Source organism: Maniola hyperantus, chromosome 22 (genome assembly GCF_902806685.2).
Source record: "Maniola hyperantus chromosome 22, iAphHyp1.2, whole genome shotgun sequence".
Classification (NCBI taxonomy): domain Eukaryota; kingdom Metazoa; phylum Arthropoda; class Insecta; order Lepidoptera; family Nymphalidae; genus Maniola; species Maniola hyperantus.
Genome location: NC_048557.2, coordinates 2,579,862 through 2,607,133, shown reverse-complemented (window position 1 = coordinate 2,607,133; position 27,272 = coordinate 2,579,862). Strand labels below are relative to the sequence as shown.

The 27,272-nt window shown below is 39.0% G+C and overlaps 3 protein-coding genes across 3 annotated transcripts in view; 1 reads left to right on the top strand and 2 right to left on the bottom strand.

The window, feature by feature from the left end:
• The window catches only part of LOC117992687 (nuclear pore complex protein Nup58-like), a 36,207-nt gene extending 27,085 nt beyond the window's left edge, over positions 1 to 9,122 (top strand). The window contains exons 12-13 of the mRNA XM_069506220.1: positions 3,498 to 3,581; positions 4,495 to 9,122. Of these exons, the coding sequence (XP_069362321.1) occupies positions 3,498 to 3,581; positions 4,495 to 4,622 (212 nt within the window). The 3' untranslated portion in view covers positions 4,623 to 9,122. The remainder of the gene's footprint in view (positions 1 to 3,497; positions 3,582 to 4,494) is intronic.
• LOC117992689 (uncharacterized) overlaps positions 1 to 27,272 on the bottom strand; it is a 342,159-nt gene that overhangs the window by 162,849 nt on the left and 152,038 nt on the right. The window lies entirely within an intron of this gene.
• LOC138403888 (integumentary mucin C.1-like) lies at positions 18,681 to 19,145 on the bottom strand. Its single transcript, XM_069506012.1, has one exon. The coding sequence runs from the start codon at positions 19,143 to 19,145 to the stop codon at positions 18,681 to 18,683; it is 465 nt and encodes a 154-aa protein (XP_069362113.1).

The window sequence follows — 27,272 nt, the reverse complement described above, 5'->3', positions numbered from 1 at the left end:
ACAAAATGTTGCATCCAAACGAAGAATATTTCTTTATTTATGTACCCACTTTCGGGATTGAATGCGAAAATTGCGCCAGGTGGCGCACCATCTTTAAGTTCATCCTTGGCTCGTTTACGTTTGAAAATTATAAGCGGCGGGATAAAATATCCTGCGGCGCTTGCACAACAAACAGCTGTTGTAGTGGTGCCACGTTCTCCGCTAGTTATGGCCCCTACTTGGTGCTTACCTTTCTGCGCCAGGATTTTTCTTGGCTTTCTTTGAACAGTTGTGAGGCCTGTCTCATCGACATTAAAAATGTATCTCGGATCATTGATGCCATTCTCGTTCATAACCTTTTCTAACTTCTCAAAGAAATCTTTCACTGCTGACTTGTTAAAAGCCGTAGCTCTGTTAAAAGAAGTTGCCCTAGGTTGTCTTAGACTTAATTCAGGGTGCCGTTTCAAAAACCCGTAGTACCACTTTTTTCCCGCCATTTCCTTTTCTTTGTTAAATCTGTGCTTTAATCCTTTTTGCTCAGCTATTTTGTAAGCTAAACTTCTAACATCTTTTGGTGTGATTCCGTATAAACAGCGTTCCAATTCCAAAATATGATTGACAAATTTTTCTTCCAATTCAGGAGTAAGATCACCAGTAGAACCGACTATTTGCTTTTCCTCTTTCGCTTTTACATTTTTATCGTCAAATCTTCGCTTTAGTGTTGCCTTTGGTACTCCATATATCCTGCTTGCTTCATTTAGGCCAACTTCTTGTTTACGTAAAGCTTGTAATGCCAATATCATGCTTTCTTCATTCCACGCATAATATTTGCCACGTTTAGCCATGCTAAAACAAAAAACATGCAGTTAAAAATCGATTTTAGAAGTTGCTATGATTGGACCGGTCCAATCAAAAATCCTCGCAGTGGTCCATTGATGGCAATTCGCTGTTATAGCACAAAAAGATTTATAAAAAAAAAACTATTACTTATTGAAGCACATAATATACAAAACTACTTGTACAAAAGAACAGAGCATGCAACTGATAAAAAACCACATTAAAAACTATAACAAAACTGTACTTACATGGTAAAGTATGCCGCGAGATTTTTACATCGAGAAGGCGCGAAACTCGGCGACGCGCGTCCTTCCCCAACGAAGCTTACGGCGGCACTGCCGGGAGCGGGGGTGGGAACTGGTTCAAATACGCAGCGTTGCGTCGCCACGGTTGATTTTTAAATCCATCCGTTTTCGAGAAACCAAAGCGGTCCAAACAAAGAGCCGGTCCAATGATCGCAACCTTACCCTACCTATGTTTTTTTGGCTGTTCGGGGATATCTTGGCCTTGACGCCACAGATCGTAGCGATCCAATTATAACTACATTACAAATATGTACAATAATCTTAGAAGGTCAGTTTATGAGCTACAACCTTACGAAACTTTTTACATATGGAGACACGAACTACAGATACCATTTATTATTACAGCGAACATTATAACCACATATGTGGATAGGCTTCACAGCTCCATTACACTTTGTCAGACCTACGCTGATTTTTTTCAAAATCATGATCGTAAGAGGTTGTGGAACGCCTACGTACGGTTATTAGAAGCATAAAGAGCTTAGGTTGTACCGGGTGTTAAGAATATGTTAATGAAACGGCGAGAATAGCACACGGTAAGATTTAATGAAAAAAATATGGTACAATTAAATTACCGCGGTTAATCTAGTCGGTGGCATACAAAATTTGTATGGTCGTGGTGTAACGTTGATTTCGGCCTCACCTAAGCGGCAGTAATGTGTTTGTGTTGTGGCCCTCGTGTTGTTGGCCTCTTGGATGGTTTGAGGCCTGGAGTTCGATGTCAGCGGATGTTGGCCGTGGGTACCCGACGGTGCTGACAAGGTGATGGTGTATGCTGATGGGGGTTTGAACCCGCTTTTAAATCCAAACGTAGCTCCCTTTTACGGGAGCACTTTTAGATTGATTTATTTTAATTTTTAAAGAAAAATACAATTTTTTAAATTAAAGAACATTTAACAAAATTGTGACAAAAGTGTCGCGTCTACCAATATGATAAACGGACAAAAACTTCGGCTCGCCACCAGAGCGAGCTCCGAACCGAGAAAAATCTCAAAGGCTTCTTGCAAGGGCTCCTTTCACAAACAGCGTTCGGAATGGGTGTTGCCATTTCGCAACACCTACTTTTAATAAGATTGTGCATATGAATTTAAAAATATACTTAATTAAAAATAATAAATAAGATTTATAATAATAAGGTACTACCATAAAATAATAATATTAAATAATAAACCATGTAACGCTTCGTTACAAGGTACAGTAAGAACCTTGCTCAGTTTATACATTGGTCCAAATTAGAATGCACTGGAGCATTTCTTCATCGAAAAGCTTATTCCAAATATTGTAGTGGTCTGTTTTTTTAATAAAGAATATTCTTTATGACAGCCATTTTTAAAATTTTTTTGAATTTGTTTGCTGGAAGTGCAGTTGTGGTAGCACGGTGTTTGAATAAAACTGCTGCTCACATATTTACAGGATAATTCAGGATAGTTTATATGTGCTGAATTTACATCGATGGTAGTGCTGAAAGTAATTCACTCCTAACGGAAAACTCCGCGAGCTATGTACAATGCAAATTGATTATATACATCGATGATTCTATATAATTAAAACACAAACTGGTTGTCTCCGACCAGACGAAATCAAGAGATTCGTGGTGGTGGAAACAAAAGCTGGAGCTTGGTGCTCGACAGTGGTGTGTCGGTCTTGGTATCTGAGGAGCGAATGTGGCCCTTGGATTTCGCCCAGGGCCGCAGGATTTTCGAATCGTTCCGTATTCCCGTTCTAAGTGGCAGCTGCGATGTGAAATGTCTTCTTTACAGTTGCCAGTCTTAGAAGAGGCCGCATGCCTCTACACAGTTACAGATTCAGGAATTGCATTAATCGAATTGATCGAGTGTTTGTATTGTGCTGAGTATTGAGACCTCCTGTCACCACCTCGGTTTTCCTTCGGAACTACTCCTTTGTGTAGTGACATCCCAATAGTTCTAAGTCGTCCCTTTATTATTTTGAATACCTTTTGGAAAAATTTGCACAGGGTAAAATCCGCTACTTGAATTTTACACTGTGCGTTGGGTTGGTTCCTCGCATATTTCTTAATTTGCGCTTCTTAAATTTATGAACGTAACACGTTCGTAGTAGTTCGTAGTAACGTACTTTACAAATTTAGGAAATTCAATCTTCTGTAATACATTCGTCCAGGAATATAGTTGCTCGTCTTAGATGAGTGGCCATCTTCAGAAACTCTTTCCTTTTTTCATACAGTCTCAACGCCAGAGACAGTGATCTACAAAGCTATCTCCTTCTACATCGATCGATGTACATTACTTTCGACTGCGTATTGTAAAAGTTTAATTGAATAAAATATATTTTTGTTTATTTATTTATTTAAGTATGGATAGTTTTTGCAACTCTACTAACTATGAACGTTGTCCACAGGTAACATACAGCAGTTGGCCGGGCCGACTCCGTTCACGTACTTGGGCAGCACTCTGACTACATTCCCCTCAGCTAATAATACAGGTGAGAAAGTTTATAAAAAGCGAGTTAATTCATCGGAACTGGATGACAAAAATCGGCCAAGTGCGAGTCAGATTCGCGCGCCGAGGGTTCTGTACTCGGGTATTTTCCTCGACTTGCCGCGGACTATACGTCATCTGTACAATTTGAATCCGAGGCACATCCGAGATATTCTCACGGATGACGAAGAGATCGGATGATGGAAGTCAGATGTAGTGCGTAAGCTACCATACAAACAGTTCTGTGACTACTTCGGCGGGGTGATTACGTATCTCGCGACAGGGGTAAATCTCGCGATCATTGCTGTCAAACGTTACACGTAACAGCGGCTAGAGAGAGACAGCAATAGCCACAAAGCAAAATAAGAAGAAGAAGAAGAGAGACAGCAAATGAACTGTCGCGTTGCTACTGCTGTCGTGTTGCGTCACCGAGGAACGTATTTTCACGGACTCGGATCGGATGAGTACGTAACCACCCTTACTAACTCTTTAGTCACGCCTAAAGAAGCTTTACTTCAATGAATTGGGTGTTTGCCTACTTTTGAATTTGATAAATATTATTACTTTTTTATGGACTAGGATAAAAATAATGACGTACGCTGAAAAAAATATTAAAATCCAACAAAGACTTACAAAGTTACAGGCATTTTAATTTTGGAGTGGGAGGGTCTTCTATCCCTCTCTTGAATTTGTATGAAACCGCACGAAGCTCCTATGGCATTAGTAGGTGTGACGTCAAACTGCTGCATCGCTATCTCTGTCTAATCAGAAATATTTAAATGCTTATAACTTTTTTGTTATTTGATCGATTTAATTAGTTTTTTCAGTTTACGTCATTATTTTTATTCTAGTTTATAATAAAGTATAATAAAAAAATTTGAGTCAAATACCCAATTAATATTATCTTTTTTTCCCAGGATCGAATTGGCAACCTCAACCGCAGCCACCTCTGAGCACATCGCTGAACATGCCCACCTTCGGCACCGCGCAGGCCGACTCCAGCTTCCAGCTTCAGAAACCGCCCGGCAAGCGGGGGAAGCAATGATATTGGAGATAAGGTACACGAAAGTAGACCTTAAACTCGTGGACATTGTGAACAATTTCGTGTGTGAATGTGATCTTACTGTAATGTGAGTTCTAGTTTAAATGGAATTGTTGAATAATATCGCACATTGAAACAAAGATGGCGCTATCCAAAATTTACATCTACAGTGCGACAAGGCTCTCTTGGCATTTGAATGACATTGACAGGAGAACAAAAGCTTAGAATATTCAAACAAGAATAAAGGGGACACTTGACGGCAACGTTAGTTCCGATTTTCGCCACGCGCCAAGATAGCCTTGTCGCACTGTATAGTATGCGATAGGTCGAGATGGTAATCGGGGTGTGAGGTGGGGGGGACCCTGCTCTCCCGCACTTCTATAGCGCTGGGGCTGTGCGGGTGTCTGGGGCGTCCCACTTCGATCGTCATCACCTGTCGCGTACTTACTATACATCAGTTGTAGCTAGAAAAACAGTTGCCTTGTAAAAATCCTTGTTTCTTCTATACTTTTCGCTAGATGACACTAGTCATTTTATATTTTGTTGTTTTAAGTTCTGCTGAACGCAAATCTTTAAATTTTGGAAAGGGTCAGTTTTGTTTTCATTGTATGATGATTTATGCTAGACCGTGCCGGGCCCGAGCCGTGCCACGTCAGCGGCCGCCCGACGCGCGGACGATCCACGGATTGCAATGTTGTATGGAGAAACGTAACACAGATGAGGCTCGGATGACTCGCGACACGGCACGGTCTTTGTATGAGGACACATATGTCCTCATACAAATTGTCAATCTGGTGCCTCGGAGGCGGCACGGCTCGGGCCTGGCACGGTCTAGCATAAATCATCCTTTAATGACTTTAATGTTAGTGTTTATATTGTTGTAAGACGTTTGTTACAAAGTTTGTACCAATTCTAATGTACTTTATATTTTAAAATGACACGACCAAAAGCCGTTCTCTCTTTTACTGCAGAGAATTTGACATGCTACATCTACACGCTTGTCCAATCCACTTGTACCAAACGCTCCAATTATAATCCGGGTATCTTTAAAACGAGAGTTTACTCTTGTTTTAAAGATACCCGGTAACTGTTGTAGGCACCTTCTAGGCAAACGCTTCCCATCTTAGGCCACATCATCACTTCCCATCAGGTGTGATCGTGGTCAAGCGTGCGCCTATAATGAATAATAAAAAAAACGCTTGGCCAGTGCACACAAGCCTAACATTGACCATGCACACGCTTGGGAGGGCTCCATACCTTGTTTAGGGAGTCGAGCTAATAAAGAGAGCCAGAAAAATATAAAGAGAGCCAGCGCGTGCCAGACCTTCGTTATTTTATAAAAGCTGAAAGTTTCTCTGCGCATTCTCCCCAACATAGGGAGAAACGATCAGCGACTATGAAGTTTGGATCATGGCGGCTTTGGGAGACAACAGGTAGGTAATAAAGTTATAAAAAAATCTTACGTTAGAAAACAAAGTATTTTTTTTTATATTTTCCTCGGAATAGTATTAGAAATCACGTCATGCATTACCAGACACTTGTCGCGTGTCGTGGCAACCGTCTTTCAGACGCTCTTAAAGTTTATAAGTTTAAGGGTCTCTTGGCGACTTGGCAAGCGTGTGAATACGTCCACTCATACTGACTGACATACGTACCATCATAATGAAGGTCCTTTGATCCTGTAATTTTTTTCAAGTTTCATTAGTTTGGCGTTTGTGTTGCGACATAAAGGTGAAAACTAACTATGGTATTATTAAACTCTACTTGCACTTAAATTCGGCTTCGATTAGTGTAAAGCAGTGGCCCGACCGCCAGCGAGAAAACGACTAACTATCGGCGATTTTCTCTCAAGAAACGCACAATAAATGTACATTCCGTGTAAACGAAATCAAAAGTTGCTCTCTGACTGTTCACACTGCAGGCGACGAGTCGCTTTACTAGTTTTGTCGCTGAGCGACGAGCTTTCAAAAATAAACTTGCTCAGCGATATTCGTTCAGCGATGCTCGCTTGCTTGAACACGTGTAACGCGCGCGCAGGTTTGCACAGGACTGAGCGACCGCGGGCAAATGGCGCGAGTAATCGCTCGTCGCACTTGCACACTCGCTTATAGCCCGGCGACAAAACTATCGAAACTACACACTCGCTTCCCGCTGATCGCCAACTCGTTTAAGTTTCTAGTTCTACTCGTTTCTCGTTCATCGTCGGCGGTCGGACCACTGCCCAAAGCTGGAGATTGACATGTAACATTTTGATGTAATGTATCGAGTTTTTGTAACTCAAACCAAAGACTGACTTGTAACGTTGGCTTGTAATGTATCATTCTCGGCGAGCGCTACGTGCTCCACTCGACTAACGGTTTTTTTTGCGACTTCTCTTTGAGTCTTACATTACAAGTCAATGCAGGTCGCGTCATCGCGAGAGCAAATCACAAGCGCAAGTTGTAAAAAGATTTTTCAAAATCGGTCCAGGGGTCTTAGACTAATCGGGGAACTTAAATCCTACTAATATTATAAATGTGAAAGTGTGGATGTTTGGATGTTTGTTACTCAATCACGCAAAAACAGCTGAACGGATTTGAATAAAATTTGGAATGGAGATAGATTATACCCTGAATTAACACATAGGCTACTTTTATCCCGGAAAATCAAAGAGTTCCCACGGTATTTTAAAACCTAAATCCACACAGACGAAGCAATCTTTTGTTTTTATTTAAAAAAATAAAAATAAAAGATTGCGACAAAATGAGTACCTCCTCTTTTTTAAGTCGGTTAAAAATGGAGCACACTTGAGCCAAGAGCTCGAATGCTACATTACAAACACACGTGACACGTTACAAGTCAGTCAGTGTCACCTGTATGGCCTCTAATTGTACATTACAAACAAACGGTACAACTTTAGGTATAACATTGCTGATGTCTATACAGCGACTTTGCTCAGACTTTACTTAGAGTTAAAACGAGATAGATTTATGACAGTGATATAAGCCCGTCTCGTTTTAATCGTGTATTTTGTTTTTTATTTTTATTTTAGCCCTTGACTGCAATCTCACCTAGTGGTAAGTGACGATGCAGTCTAAAATGGAAGCGGGCTAATTTGGAGGGGGGAGGGGGGGGGGGTATGGCAGTTTTTAATAAACCCATGCCCCTTGCTTTGGTTTCTACACGGCGTAGGTTGCGTCGTCCTTAGCGTCCACATTTTCTTAAAGATTTTTGTGATCACCTGTCGCACCACGATACGTCACGTTTGTTTGTTTGTTTCCACAGTTTTTTTTTTAAATACATTGATGAATTAAATCATGTAAAAAGTTACATTCAAAACTGTTTATAATAATTGTTATAATCTGTACAATACTGTTCTTTATACTATGTATGTATGTAATTAAGAATATATTAAAATGCTGATAGCAGCCTGAAATTTTATTATATCTCTATATGTATGTTGGATTGCATTAATTTGGGCGGGTTTGTAATCACATTTAAGAAATATATAAGTATATTAACTTTAAGTTCATTTTTAATCAGTGTAAATAGCCGTGTAGGGGAAGGTCGGGGAGCCCAGGACATTTGAATGATTTGCAAATAAAATACAAATGAATGGAATTTATAACTTTTTTATATACATAAAATAAAATCAGGACCTTCTTCTTTAATATTAATTAAACATTAATTACTAAATCACATTTTTTAACGTATAATAATAATATACGTTATACGTATAATAATAGTTAGACCCCTTTTTTGGCGTCTCAAAAAGTGGCGGGTATAGCCCAGGCAACGAAGCAAAAATAAAAATAATAAATACGAAAGTTTGGTGACAATGTTCATTCTAGCTTATTATTGAACGTGTTAAAAGTCCTGATCAATTGAAACTCCGGAATCGTCGCCATCTTGAAAAAAAGGTGCACTTTCATGGTTTTTGTTAAATAACTCCTCAATAGGCTACTTGACTCACATCTAATTTCGTCCAATAAATGATTATTTATTATAGTATTTTGCTTAAGACAACGAAATATATCAATAACAATTTTTAAAAACGCAGGATGGATATATAAAACCAATTTAAAAAAATACAGTTTTTATTTTTATTTGAAACGCAGAAAACGCTGTCAGCCATGATGTGACGTCATTAAATATGTAAACAAAGAAATGTCATCCCTATGTCACGCGGGGACTAACGTAGTATCGATATATATAAAATTTAAAGTCCTGACTAACTTATATATCAACGCACAGCCTAAACATCTAAACAGCTGGTCCTAGATACATGAAATTTGGTGGGTGTGTTCTTTGTAGGTAAAGAGAAGGTATCCACTAGGAAAGGATTTTTTGAAATTCCACCCCTGAGTGGGTTAAATGGGGGTTTGAAATTTATGAAGTCCACGCGGGCGAAGTCACGAGCATAAGCTAGTTTTTATATATTTCTAAAAACTCATAGTAAACGTAAAAAAATATCGTTTTCTCTTTATAAATTGAATAAGTTATTAAGTAAGACTTACAACAAACTGATCTTTGCAAAAATAAATTTGGGTTGAAGTCTTTGTCATATAGGATCCCTTTAAGCAAGTCTTCGCGTGTTACGTATATTTATTTCACTGGGCACTCTAATCCACAACTTTCCTGTGGTCTTTATCGATGCGTTTTTTACATTCTCGGATGATACAATAACGATAATTACTATATTTTTCATGTAAACTAGTATAGAAGTCATGTTTATTAAACTTTGGGAGGTTATGGTGTTGTTTACAAATGCATGACGTCAGAGCACAGATAATCTATGGGCCAAACATGGCCGACAGTGTTTTCACCTGTCTAAGAAAAATATATTTTTAAATTAAAGTTTTACGGTTTTTAGGGCGCAAAAAATATAATGTTAATTTTTTTGATCTAATAGGACAAATATTAACCATTTAAGACCAACTTAAAAAAAGTGTCAACTAGCCTATTGTGATATTTATTGAAAAAATAGTCACAAAAGTTGGAGAACATTAAATTTCCTTCGCTACCAGTCTGTGCCGGAGGATTTGCACGATGTGTCTGCCGATTTGTAATCCGTGACATTCTCAAATCTGTTCCAAGATCGTCAGCGATTGACTCTGCTTCGGCTTATTGATTCATAGTCATTTATGACGTATATAAATGACATCCAATACTGCTATTATATAAGCATTACAAGTGGCCCGGTTTTTTTCTTTTTGGAGCAGCTAATTAGATGTGCAGAGGTTTAAAGTAATTACCTTAAAAAAGTTATTACAATTTTATTAGGGTTCTGATAGTTTGGGTTAAAGATTTACTTGGAATTCAGGCTGCTATTAGTACTTAAACAAAACCAGTTACCACCTCTGTGATAGTCTAGTCACTAGGAGCCGGACGTCCTAGCCACTAGACTCTAGTGGTTAGGACGCTCGGCTCCTAATCGGAGGTCGGGGGTTCGATTCCCGGGCACGCACCTCTAACTTTTCGGAGTTACATGCGTATTAAGTAATTAAAAAAGCACTGCATAAACATATAAAACATACATGGTTTTAAATCACTGTTAAACCAAGTGATATTTAATATCACTTGGTTTAACAGTGCTTTAAAACCATGTACGTTTTATCCCGCAACAGGTTTTTTCTCTTAATTACGTCAAAAGCATAAATTAAAAGCTTACTTAGCTACTAACTCCGTAGTTTTATTTTCTTGTTACACCCCCACTCATTCTGGTGTGGGTTTGGTCGCTTCAAATGGATTCTTTTTTTTGTCTTAAGATTCAACATTTTGCCAATTCAACATTTTACAAATTCAACATTTTAGGAATTCAACATTTTGGGCCTGACGGTCTTGAACAGGAAGCTCCGATAAGTTCGATGTAATAGGTTGAAAGTTAGCTATAGATCGTGTCCCACAAATGAAAATGTTTGTGACCCAGACATACTGCCATCAATGTGTTGAAAGAGATGTCTAAATGGAAGTTCGTTCATGTGTAATAAACAAATAATCCATTGTAAAGGTCTTGTACGATTACACTGTAATTAACTCACCAACTTGTTGCTAATACAACTCGCCAATTCCTTTTTCGCCATGCGTCCGAGTTGCTGTTAGTTAGGTGGTCACTTCATGTATTTCACAGGATTTAATTCACAGGCACTGGTTATGTTGTTTAATTAGTTCAGTAACAACTCTTTTCAGTGTTTTTGTAAATTGTTTTACTGTACCAACGTCTACACCACCTATCACCATTGAATTTAAAAAAAAAACATGTATTTTACTGATAATTCTCATTTTTTTCTAAAATCAGCTTTTCTAATAATTAAAGAAAACAAAAATTTCTCATTTTCTCTAAAATAGTTAGTCAAAAGAACTTATAATCTCATTTTTTCTAAAATGAGAAATACGTTACTGGACTAGCAGTTCTAATAACGTACAAAAATCTATAATAAGTTAAAAAATTAGCCGAAGAAACGAAAAATACGAGCATAACAGTAGCTAATTTACGGGGATTCCAAACCACACTTTGTGCGGGGTAAAATGAGCTTTATGATGTGTGTTGTTAGAGTTGAGTTTAGGTTGTGTAATGTGTGAAATGGGACGATTTCGTGATATTGTCCATTAGTAGAGCTCTCGCCTGGTGTGTGTTGTATGGTGTGGGGGGTCAGATGGTCTGGTTTGACGTCACGCGTTGTAAATTTGTAAGGTGGTTTTTGTATTCCAGACCAGTGACGTGATGGGCTAGTGTCCATTAGTAGAGCTCTCGCCTGGTGTGTGTTAGTATGGTGTGGGGGGGGTCAGATGGTCTGGTGTTGAAAATCTGTGACGTCATGCGTTGTAAATTTGTAAGGCGGTTCTCGCATTCCAGACCAGCGCTTGGGCAGCGCCGCGCCGGAGACCGCTGACGTCACGCTGAGTTGCGATGCACCTCCATGTGTTATGTTTACATGTGTGTGTGTGAATATATATAAGGTAGTTTTGCGTGTGTAATATGCATTTTTGTGCAGCTGCGAGTGTGTGTGCTCGTTATAATGTTGTTCCCTAGTTTGTTGCCATGGATGGTATTTTTTTATTTGCAACGTGACAATGACCCCACGTTGGTATTGAGAAATGTTACACAATCCTTGATTAATAAGGACTTGAGATATTTGTGTGTTGAACAGTTGAAAAATCTAAGAGCAGTTCAGCTGTACGATCGTCATAATGAAAAGCCGATTAAATCGTGGGCAATGAAGTTTTTTTTTAAACAAGCTGACCTCAGAGATGATAAGACATATCATTCGTATTATGTGAGTGTGACGAGTGCGGATATGAAAAAGTCCCAATTCCATTTACGTTTGTGTAGTGATAGTGGTAAATTGTTATTATACAAATTGGAGATCATAAGATTTCATAATACACGTTCGCGACGAAGTAGTATGAATAGTAATAATACTCTATTGCAAACGTGGTCTTCGGACTTGTTTCACCAAACATATAAGGACGAGATGGGTTTGGAGATTATCGTCTCACTACCTAGAGGTGGTGGTGGCCTTCATCAACGCAAGCAGCAGCACCACCACCACCACCATCAGCAGCAGAAACTTGAAAATGAGAATGTTACAACAAGAACAACATCGATGCCAACTACAACAACAACAACAACAACGAGCACAACGACGACGGCTAAGCCGTTAAGTGAAACCTGTCAAAGATTTAAAGCGGTTCTTGAAAGTATCCATAATTGGTCGAAGGAGCGTTTAGATAAAATGATAAATGGTCATATGAGCGATTCCGAATGTATATCTACTATACCCATAAAATGAGAAAACTATTAAAAATAAATCATACATGAAAAACCGCATGCAGTATATTGTATATACAATATCATAATTATATTAGCTCTAATTTTAAATGTTCTCGAACGTGGAAATATAGGTTATTGCTGATAAGACCTTCCTATTGTTATAGTTCACACAGTCAATTATTAATTATTATAGGGGTTAAATATAATGATCACCATAAAATGCTTTGATACCCTTAGTTCTTTTACCAAAAATATATACTTAACACCAGATAAATAACGTCTAAAATTACAATAGTACTAGCTATTTTAGTCACGACTGCACTTCAAATTGTATTCGAACACCAAATGTAGTAAATGATCACCAAATCTTAGCGAGCAAATTAATGCGCTATTTCTGCCTAAATAAACCACTATGATTGACATAAAATGTAGGCTTATTACCAAATGAAGCATTATGATGCCATATTAAGTTATGTCTGCGGCTTACGATCCTCTCCCACCACACCGCAAGCGCCGCGCACGCCCGGACACGATCGCCAATTTAGTCGCGTGCGAGCACTTGCTTTTATTGGGTGTGTTTTGGTATCTATCTTCTTTGCAATGGCGAATGAAAACTTAGCGGGACCGAGTTCGTGTGCTCCGCTGTTGAGTACTTCATCGGAATCAGATGAAGACGAATATAAAATCACAGAGCATACGAAAAAACGTCGAAGGCAAAATAAAGTTTGGGTTTTTGAAAGAAAATTTATAACTGTGCGGAGCGCTGAGGAATTTATCAAAAATGAGAAGACCTGGTCAATACAAAAAATTCATACGACTGAAGAAGGAGTAAAACGTTACTATCGTTGTAACAAAGTGAAGCTTCGGGCTGAAATTCAGTGTTCTGCCGCGATTTATCTTTTATTTGACGCATCGTGTGATGATATATTATTATTTCGTACTGAAACATGTCACGACCATGAAAATTCTGACTGTCAGTCGACTAGGGGAATAAATGAGGCAACGAAAAAGGAAATAGAAAAACTATTCGAACTGCGTTTGAAACCTAAATCTATTATGAAGAACTTAAGTAAAATTAATGGACTAGTTCTGCCGACTAAGTTACAGTTAAACAATTATCTTAAAATCATACGTAAGAAAAAATACGGGCCATCGGTAATAAGCTTGGGACAGCTTGAATTATGGTTAAAAGAAAACTCTGAAATACCTGATGACGGTCACGAAGTTTTTGTTTTGGCGTATGAAATTTCTGAAGATGATTTAGATCAGAACTTCCGGTTCATGTTAACGACGAAATATTTAATTGGTCTATCACGCCAATGTTCTGTTCTTCACGCGGATGCCACATATAAGCTCATTTGGCAAGGGTTTCCAGTACTTGTGATTGGAACTACAGACAGAGATAAACATTTTCACCCATTTGGATTAGCTGTGACAACAGCTGAACGAACGGAAGACTTCATATTTTTATTTTCCGCATTAAAAAAAGCAGTTTTCTCAATATTTTCATACACTTTAAGTTGTAAAGTTTTGGTCTGTGATGCAGCGAAGGCTATACAAACTGCCTTTGCGTGCACATTTGGAACAGATACAGTCATAAGAATGTGCTGGGCGCATGCGAAAAAGAAGATGCAAACAAGAGTAGAGCAAAGTGTGCAAAAGAAATCCCAAAAAGAGATCTTACAAGATATTGATGCTTTACAGTGTGCCTCAACTCAGGAAATATTTGATCGAGCCAGCGAAAAATTTTTGGACAAGTGGAAAGCCGAAAAAGATTTTGTTACATACTTTGAAAATGAATGGCTAATACTAAATCGTTTCTGGTATTTGGGCGCATCTCTGGGGACTCCTGCTACAAACAATGCTCTGGAATCTTTCAATAAAACAATAAAAGATGGTGGCACGCTTCGTGAGCGTCATCCTTTGGCGCGGTTCTTAGTAATTGCTTCTGATATAGTCAAGGACTGGTCTAATGAATACGTGATTAATAATACTGAGAGACGGTTCGCTCAACTGCCGACAGTATCTTTAAAGATGTGGACAGAAAGTTACCAATGGGCAAAACTGTCGAAGCAGGTGCCATTAAAGAATAGTACTGAGCTAGTTTGCTCATACAGAATTCCAGCTGGGTCGGATTTAGATTGCAAAAATTATGAAAAGCCATGGGAGACCTTTGACGAATACAAAGAGCAACATTTTAGAGAGTGGGAAGTTATAATGCCCCGAGAAAAGGAAAATTGGTTACACGGCACATGCAATTGCCCAAAGTTTCTCAAAGATTACATTTGCAAGCATCTCGTTGGATTGGCGATTCGGCTTAAGCACGTCCAGCCACCTTCAGAGGCCAGAGCTATTCCGATTGGCATGAAGCGCAAAAGAGGACGACCAGCCAAAGCTAAGAAAGCATTAATTGTGCAGTGAATTAATACAGAAGACTGATTCTTCTTAAGATTTTTTAAATGCTTATTATTAGTTTAGTTTTAAGATCTTTGAACTGTTTATTATTAGTTTTAAGAGGACTATCTTTTTAATGATTGTTTCAATAATTAAAAAAGGGATTATTGAAATTGTAAGAGTTTTATTTTTCATTTTAGGTATAGCATTTGGTTGTAAACGAAACGCTCAAGATAAATTTTTTTTGTAGTGGTTAATCAATTTGGAGACAAAAAGGTTAGGAGTAAATTTACTTTACTGTGTTTGGCAAAATATTTTTTTTGCCGAGGGTAATTTACTTTAATCGGATAACGAGATTTTATTTTTTTGCATTTCATTTTAAATTAAAATATGGTTAATAATTTGGTTTTCATTAACTATTTTTGGGCTAACAATGAGTTTTTTGGAGCCAGTTTGCTTAAATAGGATAGCAAGATGTAAAAACTTTGGTTATAATTTTACATTAAAATGCTGTTTTAATTTTGGTGATCATTTACTACTTTTGGGTTAACAATGATTTATTTGGAGTCATTTTGCTTAAATAGGATAGCGAGATGTTAAAACTTAGGTTGTAATTTTACATTAAAATGCGGGTTTAATTTTGGTAATCATTTACTATTTTTGTCTGTTATATGTTACTATACCTGGTGGTAAGTTAAACATAAGCCATTATTATACTATAAAATTTGTATCCTGTTATTGCAACATTGAGAATTATCAATTATGTTCTCATTAAATTAATTCTACTATTGCGGTTTATAATAATTATTTTCAGCTAATGATGAGTATATTTTATTCCCATATTATTTATTATGAATTCCTTTTATCATCAATTTGCGCATTTAGGTACATGTAAATTGCAAGTGGGGAGGAGGACTATGTATGAGTTTTCGTAGTATAAATACACCAACATTGAATCTAAACTCGTACATTCAACTAAAGTCTTTAAACGAACGAACAGTTTACTAAGCAGCGCTCATCTCTCTCTCTCTCTAAATATAGTTTTTTGTAAGTTTTTTTAAAATCAATAATTAATATTTAAAAAATAAAATAAAAAATGGCATCAAACTCTTCATCAAGCAGCAGCAACAACAGTGGAAGTGATAACAACAACAGACAACAGCTGTTAAATCAGCTCAATAGAAGTGGTAACAGGGTGTGGAAAAAAATCTCTGATTTGGAGGTTGGAAAGCCCTATAGAATTTCGGAGTCGTTTCAAACACCATCTAGGTTCATAGCGAACGTCATGCAGACGGTTGTAAACTTGGAAAACGGTTGGATGGTGACGCTCCCATCGAGGTTTAATGATATCAATAGTGAACTCTTAGGGGAGCTTAACAGCGGTGAACTTTTCATAATTAGCAGAGGCCAATGCGGGACATCAGCATCGGCATGGATAGTTAACTTTTCCAACACTGCTACCACCACCGCCACCATTGCTGAAGAATAATAGCTGTTTTTTTATGTTGCAGCAGCAGCATCTCTCTCTCTCTCTATCTATCTATCTGAGCTCCCCACCCTGCTGACATAAAATTATAATGATTATGGAAGTGCTCTATGACGAATGTAAAATGAGCTGGTGCAACTGTATGTCGGCGAGCAAACTAATGCGGTTGTGGACAAGACCGGTGCCATTGGCCAAAGTATATGCTAATGTGAACATTCTATTGGTGAACGTATACGAAAACACTGAATTTGATGATGAGAACACATATACGTTAATAAAAATTTGGGATGCAATCACGGCCTACCTAGAAGATACGGTCGGTGATGCCAATGTCGAGGCAACAGAGTGGTTGGAATTATTGAACCACGTGCCCCCGGAGTGTTTTGCATACACACCATTTACAGAACAAATGGGACACACGCTAGTGACGTATATAATTTGCGCCGTGTCGAACGAGGGTGCCTTTCAAGTATTGTGAGTGTGTGTGTGTGTGTACATAGGATTTTTTTCTTTGTTTATTAAACATATGTGTGTGTGTGTATTGGCATTTTATGTAAAGCTGTATGTTATTAACTAATATATTTTGTGAACTTAAATTTTCTTTGCTTTTTTAAACACATGTCTGTGTGTGTGTGTGTATGTAGGTATATGTAATCGTTATGTAAAAAAAAAGCTGAATGTTAACTAATAGTATAATGAATTTAAATAATATTAAATATATTATTGATATAGATGGATTCATGTACGGTAAAAGAATGTATTTTAAAGAGGTGGGCATTTTCGATGTAAAAAATAAGTTTGCATATTTATTTCATATAAAATTACCGAATTGGTTGCTGTATAAATACAATAGCAAGACCATTAGATATGTAATGTATAATATCCATGGTATGCTGTTGGCAAACTACGACACTGATATCGAGTATGTAGAATTTTTGCGGATAATGGATCAATTGGATCCGGGGAAACAATTCGTGTGGGCGTACAAAGGTGGTCATGTTGAAAGAGATTTATTAAACAAGCTCCGTTTTATACATATAAATTTGGAAACTTTGAAATGTCCAAAACTCGATAAAATTATAGAAGATTTAAACCTCCATGATATTTTAAAAGATAACTGTGTTAGACATGTAGCGTTCAGGGGGGGACACAAAAAGTCATTGTGTCATTGTAGTCGTGTAGAAGTTAAAGTCTTTTGGATATGGCTTCAAAACTATATCCAAGAAGAAGAAAACCACCACCACCACCGGAATCGAACCCCAGACCCCCCTTATTGACACTACATTTTATTTTGACTACATATAACAACAACAACAATTATGTTAGTAGTGTATAGTAATATTTTCTGTAAACTATTTAGAGAGAGAGAGAGAGAGAGAGCTACCTGTACTTATTGTGTGTATTGTATTTTGTAAGTGTATTGTATTCATTATTAGTTAGTAGTTATTAGTAAATGTATTACATGGAAAATAAAACGCACATAATTTTAATTAATCTTGTTTTCTTTATTAATCCAACTGGTAGAGTTCAAACCGAGCCACTTAACTAAAACTTTATTACCACGTCGTTTCAAGACTTTCTCCACTAAATATATGTCTGGATATTTAACTTTCTGCAGTTCATGCTCATAAAAGCCCCCCAGTATTGGTTTTTTCTGCTCATCCTGTAATTGGTATGTTACTGGATTGGTGTTATTCACTTTGGTTATTTGAAAAATTTCCGTACTCCAGTTTCCGGTGTAGCCCTTGGCGAAGGTGGATTTATATTTACTAATGCGGACATAATCACCGGTTGCATATTTCGCTTTAGCGCGTACTTTTATATTGTTGTAAACAGTAGATAACAGCTTATCGGCATTCGCGCGGTTCACGCTCGTCGGGGCAACCTTGATTGTACGATGTATTTTATTATTATATTTAATAATTATGTCAGAGAGTACAGTGCCACTCCACTTGTAGGATCCATTGTATGCAAACTGCTGCCAAAGCCAATTCTTGATGGTTCTAATGAATCGCTCCACAATGGAAGCCTTCATTACACTGTAGGTGGAGTAATGATTTATATTGAACCTATGCATTAGGGCTTTAAACTTCTCATTGAAAAATTCCCGACCGTCATCAGACTGAATATTTTTTGGTGTGCGATTTAGATTATTGCTCAATAGTTTAAGCATTCCACGTGACACGTCATCGGCCGATTTACTCTTCACTGGCTCGACCCACGCATACTTGGAAAATGTATCGATGCACGCTAAAATATACTTAAATCCACTATTGTATTTGGAATGCTTTTGCATATCAATTAAATCTATTTGCCAAGTATCATCGATGCCTTTTTGAATGAAACGCCTTCGAGGAAAATTTTTACGGGCGCTCCTATGGATTTGCTGGACGACCGTCCACTTGCTCATAATGAAACAAGCGTTTTTTTACTTGGAGGAGGCGGCGGCGGTGGGGGCGGTTTTCGGTATAGACTTGAGGGGTTTCGTGGTGGTGGTGGTGGTGGTGGTGGTGGTGGTGGTGGTGGTGCCTGTTGTCGGGAGCTTAGCAGCCTCCGTACTACTGGAAGCGGTAGCAGGGTTGACGGACTCGGTGGTTTTAGCAGGGTTTTTTTTGGCAGCTGCAGCAGGAGGGGGAGAAATTTTTTTTGTAGAGATGGCTTTTATAGTTTGAGCGTTTTTCCTAATCTTGGTTAAACATCCAGTTATAGCCTCGTCGAGTTGAGCCTTGATTATAACATCGTTTTTTAGAATAGCTTTGCTCACGTTTCTTAACAGACGATTTTCACAGTCCACTTGATGTTTCAGAACTTTGAGCAGTTGAGGTTTTTGTTTGCCGCTGCTGCTCCGATTATCATGATGCAGCAGGTAACGTCCAAACTTATCGATAGTCATTATCACAATGAACTCACACACACACACACACACATGCACACACCCCTTCAGTATTAATGACGTCGGTGTGACGGTGGCGGCGGTTCAATTATATCAGCTTCCACCAACTCTTCTAATATGGAAATTATCTCATTGTCGTGAGCATTGTTTCCGGCATTTTGTGAGGCGATAAGCACTCGTAATCGGTCAACGAGTTCATTGGGATCGTCCCAGTATATGAAATCTGTGTTGGGATAATATTTTTTCATTAACAAGGTCGCATCCGCATTTTTATGATTATTAACAGCTGATGGATCGGTTACCAACCGCCCCCGCTGATCTGTTGAAGTGATCGAACCTGTTCTGACCCGTTCATGAGATCCCCTCGAACCGGTTACCAACCGATCAGATCCGTTCCCATCAGATGATGATGATGATGATGGGGGCTGTTTAAGACCACTGCCAGTTTTTGTTGATTTCATTTCTGAGAGTCGTTTTATGTAGTGTGTATACTTGAGACTCTTATCCCCCTGTATTTGACCGTCTGATGAATAATTGCGTCTATGCGCGTTGGTCATTGTCACAATTTTGTGGAAGGTGTCACCGTCCGCCGGTTGAATCAAAGAAATGTTTGGTTCTTTTTTGAATAATAGCTCCATTAGACCCGGTGTGTAGTTAAATTTTTGATTATTGATAATTAGATGATGTTTATCGAATCCAACGGCACTATCACCAATGTGATATCCCTTGGGGGTGATATGAATACCGTAGGGAATTCTTTTAATTTTATTAATAATAATATTGTCCAAGTAGGCACGTGCTAAAGGATGTAATTCAACATTCGACAACGACGGCGACGACACCGCCATCTCCAGTTTAGGGGAGTAGTTGATCGATTCATCGGCGTCCTCAAACTCTTCATCATCATCATCGCTATCATCATCATCATCATCATCATCATCATCATCTCCACTCACGGTTTTCTTTTTTTTAATTTCTTTTTTCACTCCTTTTCGATGATGATGATGGGATTTTTTTTTTACTCCAGAGTCCTTCTTAATATTACTCGATGATGCTGATGAGGCGTTCATATCGATGGGACTATTAAACTGATTCAATAGAGTGTTCAAGGGTTGTGTGATCGGTTGGAATGTTTCTCGTAGACTCGACTGTAATTCCGCTTTACCATCACGTAGTGCTTTGATTTTCTTTTTCACCGAACTCACCGATTGAACGAGTTTACGTTTGAGCTCTGCATCTCCAAAGATCTGCTGCTGCTGCTGCTGCTGCGCCGGCGGCGTGTCCATAGTGAAATGTGAACGAAACCAACGCACCTCGAGCTTTTTATAATATTATACGGACGTAATAAATTCATCAAAACTCCTCCGGTATCGACCCTTATTCATACCAATTTCATCCTTATTAATCACTAAAAAGCCAAACTTATTGCCCGTCCAACAAGCGTGACACATTGCCAGGAAAGTGTCCCACGACATGTCCGTATTCACGTGGTCATCGTACGCGTGTTTTAAATTCATTTCATCCTGTTTGAATAGTATGATAAAGTTTGCATTGTCACGCACCAGCTGTTTCGGTATCTTGCTGTATGTTTGACACAGATAAAAACAATCCAACCCCTTGTGCCGACCCATGGAGAAGTGTAGACGGATCGGTTCTTGATCCTCCATCGATACATCGTCGAAGATGACAATGCTGTTGCTTGGAGTTTGTTCAGGGGACGCCACCTCACTCTTATCGGAGAAGGTGTGGAAACTCACTTCGGGCACCCGTTCGAATACTTTTCTTAGGAACACATACTTTGGTTGATTCAACGATTTTGAATACAAATAGACATTTTCAAATATCAAACCTTTAGCATCGAGCAGTAGGGTTAGTAATAAATTAGTTTTACCACAACCCGACGGACCGCACACCAGACATCTGATACTGTTGGGTAGCAGTGCTGTACCATGTCTACTAATACACACCCCATTATTCTTGTTGTTGTTGTTGTTGTTGTTGTTGTTGTTACAATTTATATCCCAACCCTTGACCGATAGACATGAGGGTTGCTGCTTTTGAAACTTCATTTCGATGAAAAATAGTAAAAATGATATGCACATGCTTTATATATGTTAATAGGCCGCGAGCGGTGGGACAAGTAACTAGACTCTTTGTCTCTCTCTCCTAAACGGTGGTGGTGAGCCAATAAAAAAAAAAATGATCACTACTCTACCAGAACGAGGTGGGTGGTTGCGGCTGCGGCGGCGGCGACGGCGGCAGCAGCCACGATGTGGCTGCTGCCGCCGTATGTGAGACTGTATTGGGGAATGGGGCTTTACTTGTCACCATACCAAAAAAACTGAATGCAACCCTTCCGAACCGCCCGCTCTTTGACTACGAACTCCTCGCACACGCGAAGCGATTAAAAATTCCTCATTTCCGCGGCGTCATAATGCGTGATGTGTTACGTCACAGGCTACGTCACGGCGGCGGCCCGTGGAAATGTGAAACGGGCATAGTCAATTTGGATGATTCGCACGGGGCGGGAACACACTGGGTGGCTTACGTGAAGAAGGGTGCACATTGCGAGTATTTCGACAGCTATGGGAACTTGAGGCCGCCGCGAGAATTTTTCGATTACATGATGAATGATCGTGACGTCGTCACCGTCGATATACGTTACAACTATAGTGACGTGCAGAGAGATAACAAGTATAATTGAGGACATTTATGTTTACGTTTTCTAACCAATGCCTGTAGAAACATGTTTTGAAAGAATATTATATAGGTATATATATAGAGATTGGTGTTTTCATTTCACATCCTCACGTTGCATTGTAATAATGTCTATTTCTTTGTCGCTTCACGGTGTCGACTCTACTTTGAATGTTGATTTTTTACCACCCATAGAGCTAGGCGAGGGTGAACACGAATGCGCTCTGATTTATTTCAAGTCTTTCAACTCTATACCCAATGTGGATAGCAGCAATAACCTTTTTCATTATGGGGAGGACAACGTTATCGCGGTGCCGGAACGCTCATACGAGCTGGACAACATTATCCACTACTTGGAGCAAGAGCTGGTGAAGCGGTCGGGTGGTGATGTTCTCAAATCCTCAATAGATATAGCCGCGAATACGAACACCATGAAGTGTATGATTTACTCGCCAACATACGATATCCACTTTGAAAAAAAACATAGTATCGCGAGTATATTCGGTTTCTCCCGAACACTGCTCCCCAAAGGTAGGGTGCACATGTCCTATCAAGCGATAAATATTCTTATCACAAACACTATAAGAGTGGAGTGTAATATTGTCCAGGGCTCATTCATAAACAGCAAAGCATCGCACGTGTTGCACGAATTCTCGCCGACGGTGCCGCCCGGATTTCAAATCATAGAGTGTCCACCCAACCTCATCTATTTACCGCTAAAGGTGAACAACACTATTCAAAACCTTCAAGTGCGCATTGTCAACGAGCAGGGCAACCTGGTAAACTTTAGAAAGGAAAATATTTCATTACGTTTGCATATAAGAAGAGTCATCACCACCGCCACCACCACCCACTACCGATGATTATCTATAAAAAGGACAGTGCCATGGGCCAATGCTACAGTCTCACAACCAACTCTCAATTGGAACGTGTGGCGGCAGCAGCGCCACCACCACCACCGTGTGTTGGTAAACAACAACAACAACGGTTATCGAAAAGACTGAGCAGAGATAACGCATTGTTTTTACAGTCACTCGGACTAAAGCTCAAATAATAATAATATTGATATGGCTTTGACATCGGATATTTTAGATATAGGAAACAGTGTGGTGATCGATGATAGTATAGAGGCGATCGAGTACCATACCTATTTGCCGTACAGCGAATCGTATAAGAATAATGATGAGATTCGTATCAGAATCAATGATCAAGATCAAATTGTGTTACCTTGCGAAAGTCAGCTGATAATTGAAGGTACTACCACAAAATCATCGTCTTTCGTCAACAATGCACCGGCCCACCTGTTCCAAGACATCCGCTACGAATTGAACGGCGTGGAGATTGATAGAACGAAAAACTGCGGTATCACCACCACCATGAAAGGATTGTTGTCCTACGGCAGCGAGGAGGCTGACGCTTTGGAGAATAGCGGTTGGAATGTTTCAGGTTTCAAAGAACTGGATGGAGAGTTCTGTTTCACCGTTCCACTCGGCCACCTGTTGGGATTCGCCGAGGACTATAAAAAAGTGATAATTAATGCGAAACACGAGTTGATTTTAAATCGAAGCTCTACAAATTTGAATTGTGCACTCGCCAAGGATGCAACTAAAACAATCACCGTTGATATAACTCGGATAGCGTGGCGTATGCCTATAATCAAAGTTTCCGATAGGGAAAAACTAAACATGTTAAAGTACATGGAGACGAACATCCCCATTGCAATCTCTTTCCGCTCGTGGGATCTTTACGAGTATCCGGTATTGCCGGCGTCTCAAAAACACGTGTGGACCGTGAAAACGGCCACTCAGTTGGAGAAACCGCGTTTCGTTATAATCGGATTCCAGCATTCGCGAAACAATGATGCGACCAAAGATAAGAGCCTATTCGATCACACCAATTTCTATAATGCACGTTTGTATCTCAATTCTCAGTACTACCCATACGACTCGTTCTGCAACGACTTTGAAAAGGGTATGTATGCGGTTCTATACGAGTCGTTTATCAATTTTAAAAGATCCTATTATGGTGTCATCAATCCCAATGTACAAATAAATCCGCCGCATTTTAAAACAAAAACCCCCTTGGTCGTAATCGATTGTTCCAGGCAATCTGACACTCTCCGTTCGGGCGTGGGTGGGGGGATCGATATCAAATTGGAATTGGAGTTCAAGAAAACGGTACCCGTCGACACGAGCGCCTACTGTCTGATCATTTATGACTCTCTGTTTGAATATACTGTTCTAACGAAAACAGTTAGAAAAATTACAGCTTTATAAAACTGCACGATAAAGCCGATATCCAGATAGTTGATTTTTAACGTGCATAGCGGCAGGATGTACAGCGGCTACTTCACATTTCCCTCGTACACGCCATCGATTCCGGCGTCATCATCATCATCACCTCAGCAGCAGCACTTTGAACTTTGCAAGAATGTCTATCATATTACGAATGGTGGCGGCAGCGGTGACGTCACCTGCAGCTCTGTGATATCGCATATAACGACATTTCTAAAGCCATCGGGTCGAATTAGTGTCAACGAGGAACTATTGGATGTGGCCGTTAACATTGGTGATCAAATTACACTAACTAAAAACGAATGGGATGCAATCATTGTGGAGAACGCCTCTGAAATCTCGCGGTTCTTCTTCGAGTCCGATTCCAGCACTCCACCGCCAGCAGCATCATCATCATCATCATCATCATCATCATCAATGATGCAACGAATAACATATCATGTAATCTGGTCTGACGACGACGACGACGACGATGAAAACATTAAAAAGAAATTCATTCTAATTCACGGGGAGTCGAAATCGATGTGTATTCATCGTGGAGAATGGCAGTGTTTAAATTACTTGTTGCATTGTATCGATTCACGTTTATGTCACTTGCATAAAATCAAAGGTTATTATGAGAATCGAATGAAATTCTTTAGGAAACGTTTCAAGCAAAACCATGTGAAAACATTGTATGACGCTCACGCGTTTGTAGACAATATGCACGATAAAACATCAATTGTAGATAATGAACTCAAATGTTATGCCATAGAACATATATTTTATTGTTCATTGTTATTATGATAAAATTTTGTACGTTTAATTAAATTAAAATGTAATGCTATTAATTATTATTGTGACCTATTTATTTCTTCTCATCATTGGTATATCTATTTTGAATACAATAATATTATTATCATTTGACAAACCACAACATCCTGCCTTTACCGCGGTATAACCTGACGAAATTAAATGTATGTTATCCCGCTCCTATTATATTATGCACAGTGGCATCATTGCAAAATTACACACCTACATATGTCATATGACTATATATATGTATAATCCTCAAACAACTGGGAATACAACTTAGTTGCGAGCCGACAGTGTACCAATAACGGTGTTAGCTAGCCACCTACCCAAGAACCTACCTACCTACCTACCTACCTACCTAACTACCTAACTACTAGTTTGTTTTCATTAACTTGTGCGCAAAATGTATAAATGCCAATTTTGCAATGTTGAGGTGGAAAACAATAATTTAATTTCACACTCGCAGACGGTGCGGCATAAAATTCTATGTAGATGGAATAAAAAAACGGCAGTTATTGTGGTGCGCGTATACAGCCATTAAATAATAATACTGCACCACACATAATAATATACATGTCGATACTGCCCCCTACCGCTTGTATATAATATGTATAACTGTCTAAAACTAATCATAGTTGTGGAGGAGGAGAGAGCCGCCGCCGCCGCGCTGTCGTGTGAATAAAATTCGTTTTTCACCACGCCGCCGCCACCGCCGCCGCCGCCAAAATGTATGAATGTCCATTTTGTAATGTCGAAGTTGCAAGCAATCGACTTATTGCTCATTCACGCACCAAACGTCACAAGTTGTTGTGCAAACAAAATGACGGTGAAGATTATTTCACGTATGTGGTGAATTCAGCATTCAAATGTCGGATAATAAGTTACCGAATAAATGGCTCCGCATCAAGTACATTAACGCCGGACGTGTACTTAAAAAGGGTTGCCAACAAAGTGAAACAATTATTGAAAATGGAGTGTGCGGAACATATTAATATTAAAGCAAATTTGGAACTTTTTTGCACGTATGTTCTAATAAAAGGAGATGAAGTTGCAAAAGATTTGAAATCATTTAACACGAGAAATGTTCATTTGCAAAATTCATCGGATCTATCGTTATACTATGAGGATGTGTGCGCCAAAATTATAAGCAAATGTGGTGAGTTTCAAGAGAGGGACAGCGGTTGGAGCTTGGAGAAAATCGAATTTTTGGAGGTTAATATTAATAAATATGTGCCATTAAAGGGTGGCTCCTCCTACATTCCACTTCCAGCATGGATTAAAAATAAAAACGCGTGTGTGAACGTGAAGAACAAGCACAATGCGTGCTTTTTTTGGGCCGTGACGAGTGCCCTTCGTCCGGCCGGCTCACACTCGGATCGTGTATCCTCATATCCGCACTATGAGACGCTCCTCAAAACGTCTACAATAGATTTACCCGTATCGATTGGGGGCATTAAACGGTTCGAAATCATGAATGAAATCAACGTGAACGTTTACGGGATTGAAAATAATAAATTCAAAATAATTGCACCCCTCTACATATCACAGGCGAAACCCTACAATCGACATGTAAATCTATTGTATTATGAGGAGGGCTACTCTAATAATAAATCCCATTATTGTTATATAAAAAATATGTCCCGTTTGTTGCGCGCTCAAATCACTAGTCATAAGAATAAAATTTTTTTCTGTAATGGTTGTTTGCAAAATTTTGCGAGTGAGTGTAAACTTCAACGTCACACAACTTTGGGATGTCAGAAAACTCTAATAGAAGTGCCTTCTGCCGATGACAGGTATTTAAGTTTTAAAAATTATAGCCACCAGCTGTCGGTGCCGTTTGTCATTTATGCCGATTTCGAATCAATTTTAAAACCGCTTAAAACAAATGAAATGAAAAACACATATTATTCTCACGAGCACATACCTTGCGCATTCGCATATTACATTCATTGTAATTACAATGACGCGTTATCAAAGTTCGTAACATACCGCGGTGAAGACTGCGTCATAAAATTTGTTGATAACATATATAGTGACGCGAGTCGTATAGCCGATATTTACTCTAAAATTATTCCATATGATAAAACCGAAAGTATAAAAATATTAGAAGACAATGCGTCGTCGTCGTCTCACTGTCATATTTGTGAACAGCCATTATTAGCAACAGATGAAAAAGTGATTGATCATTGTCACCTTACCGGGAAAATTAGGGGTGTAGCACACCAACAATGCAATTTGAAATACACCCTACCTAATTATATCCCTATTTTTTTTCATAATTTAACCGGATACGATAGTCATTTATTTATTAAGGAGTTGGCCGCAAGAGGTGGGGAGCGTA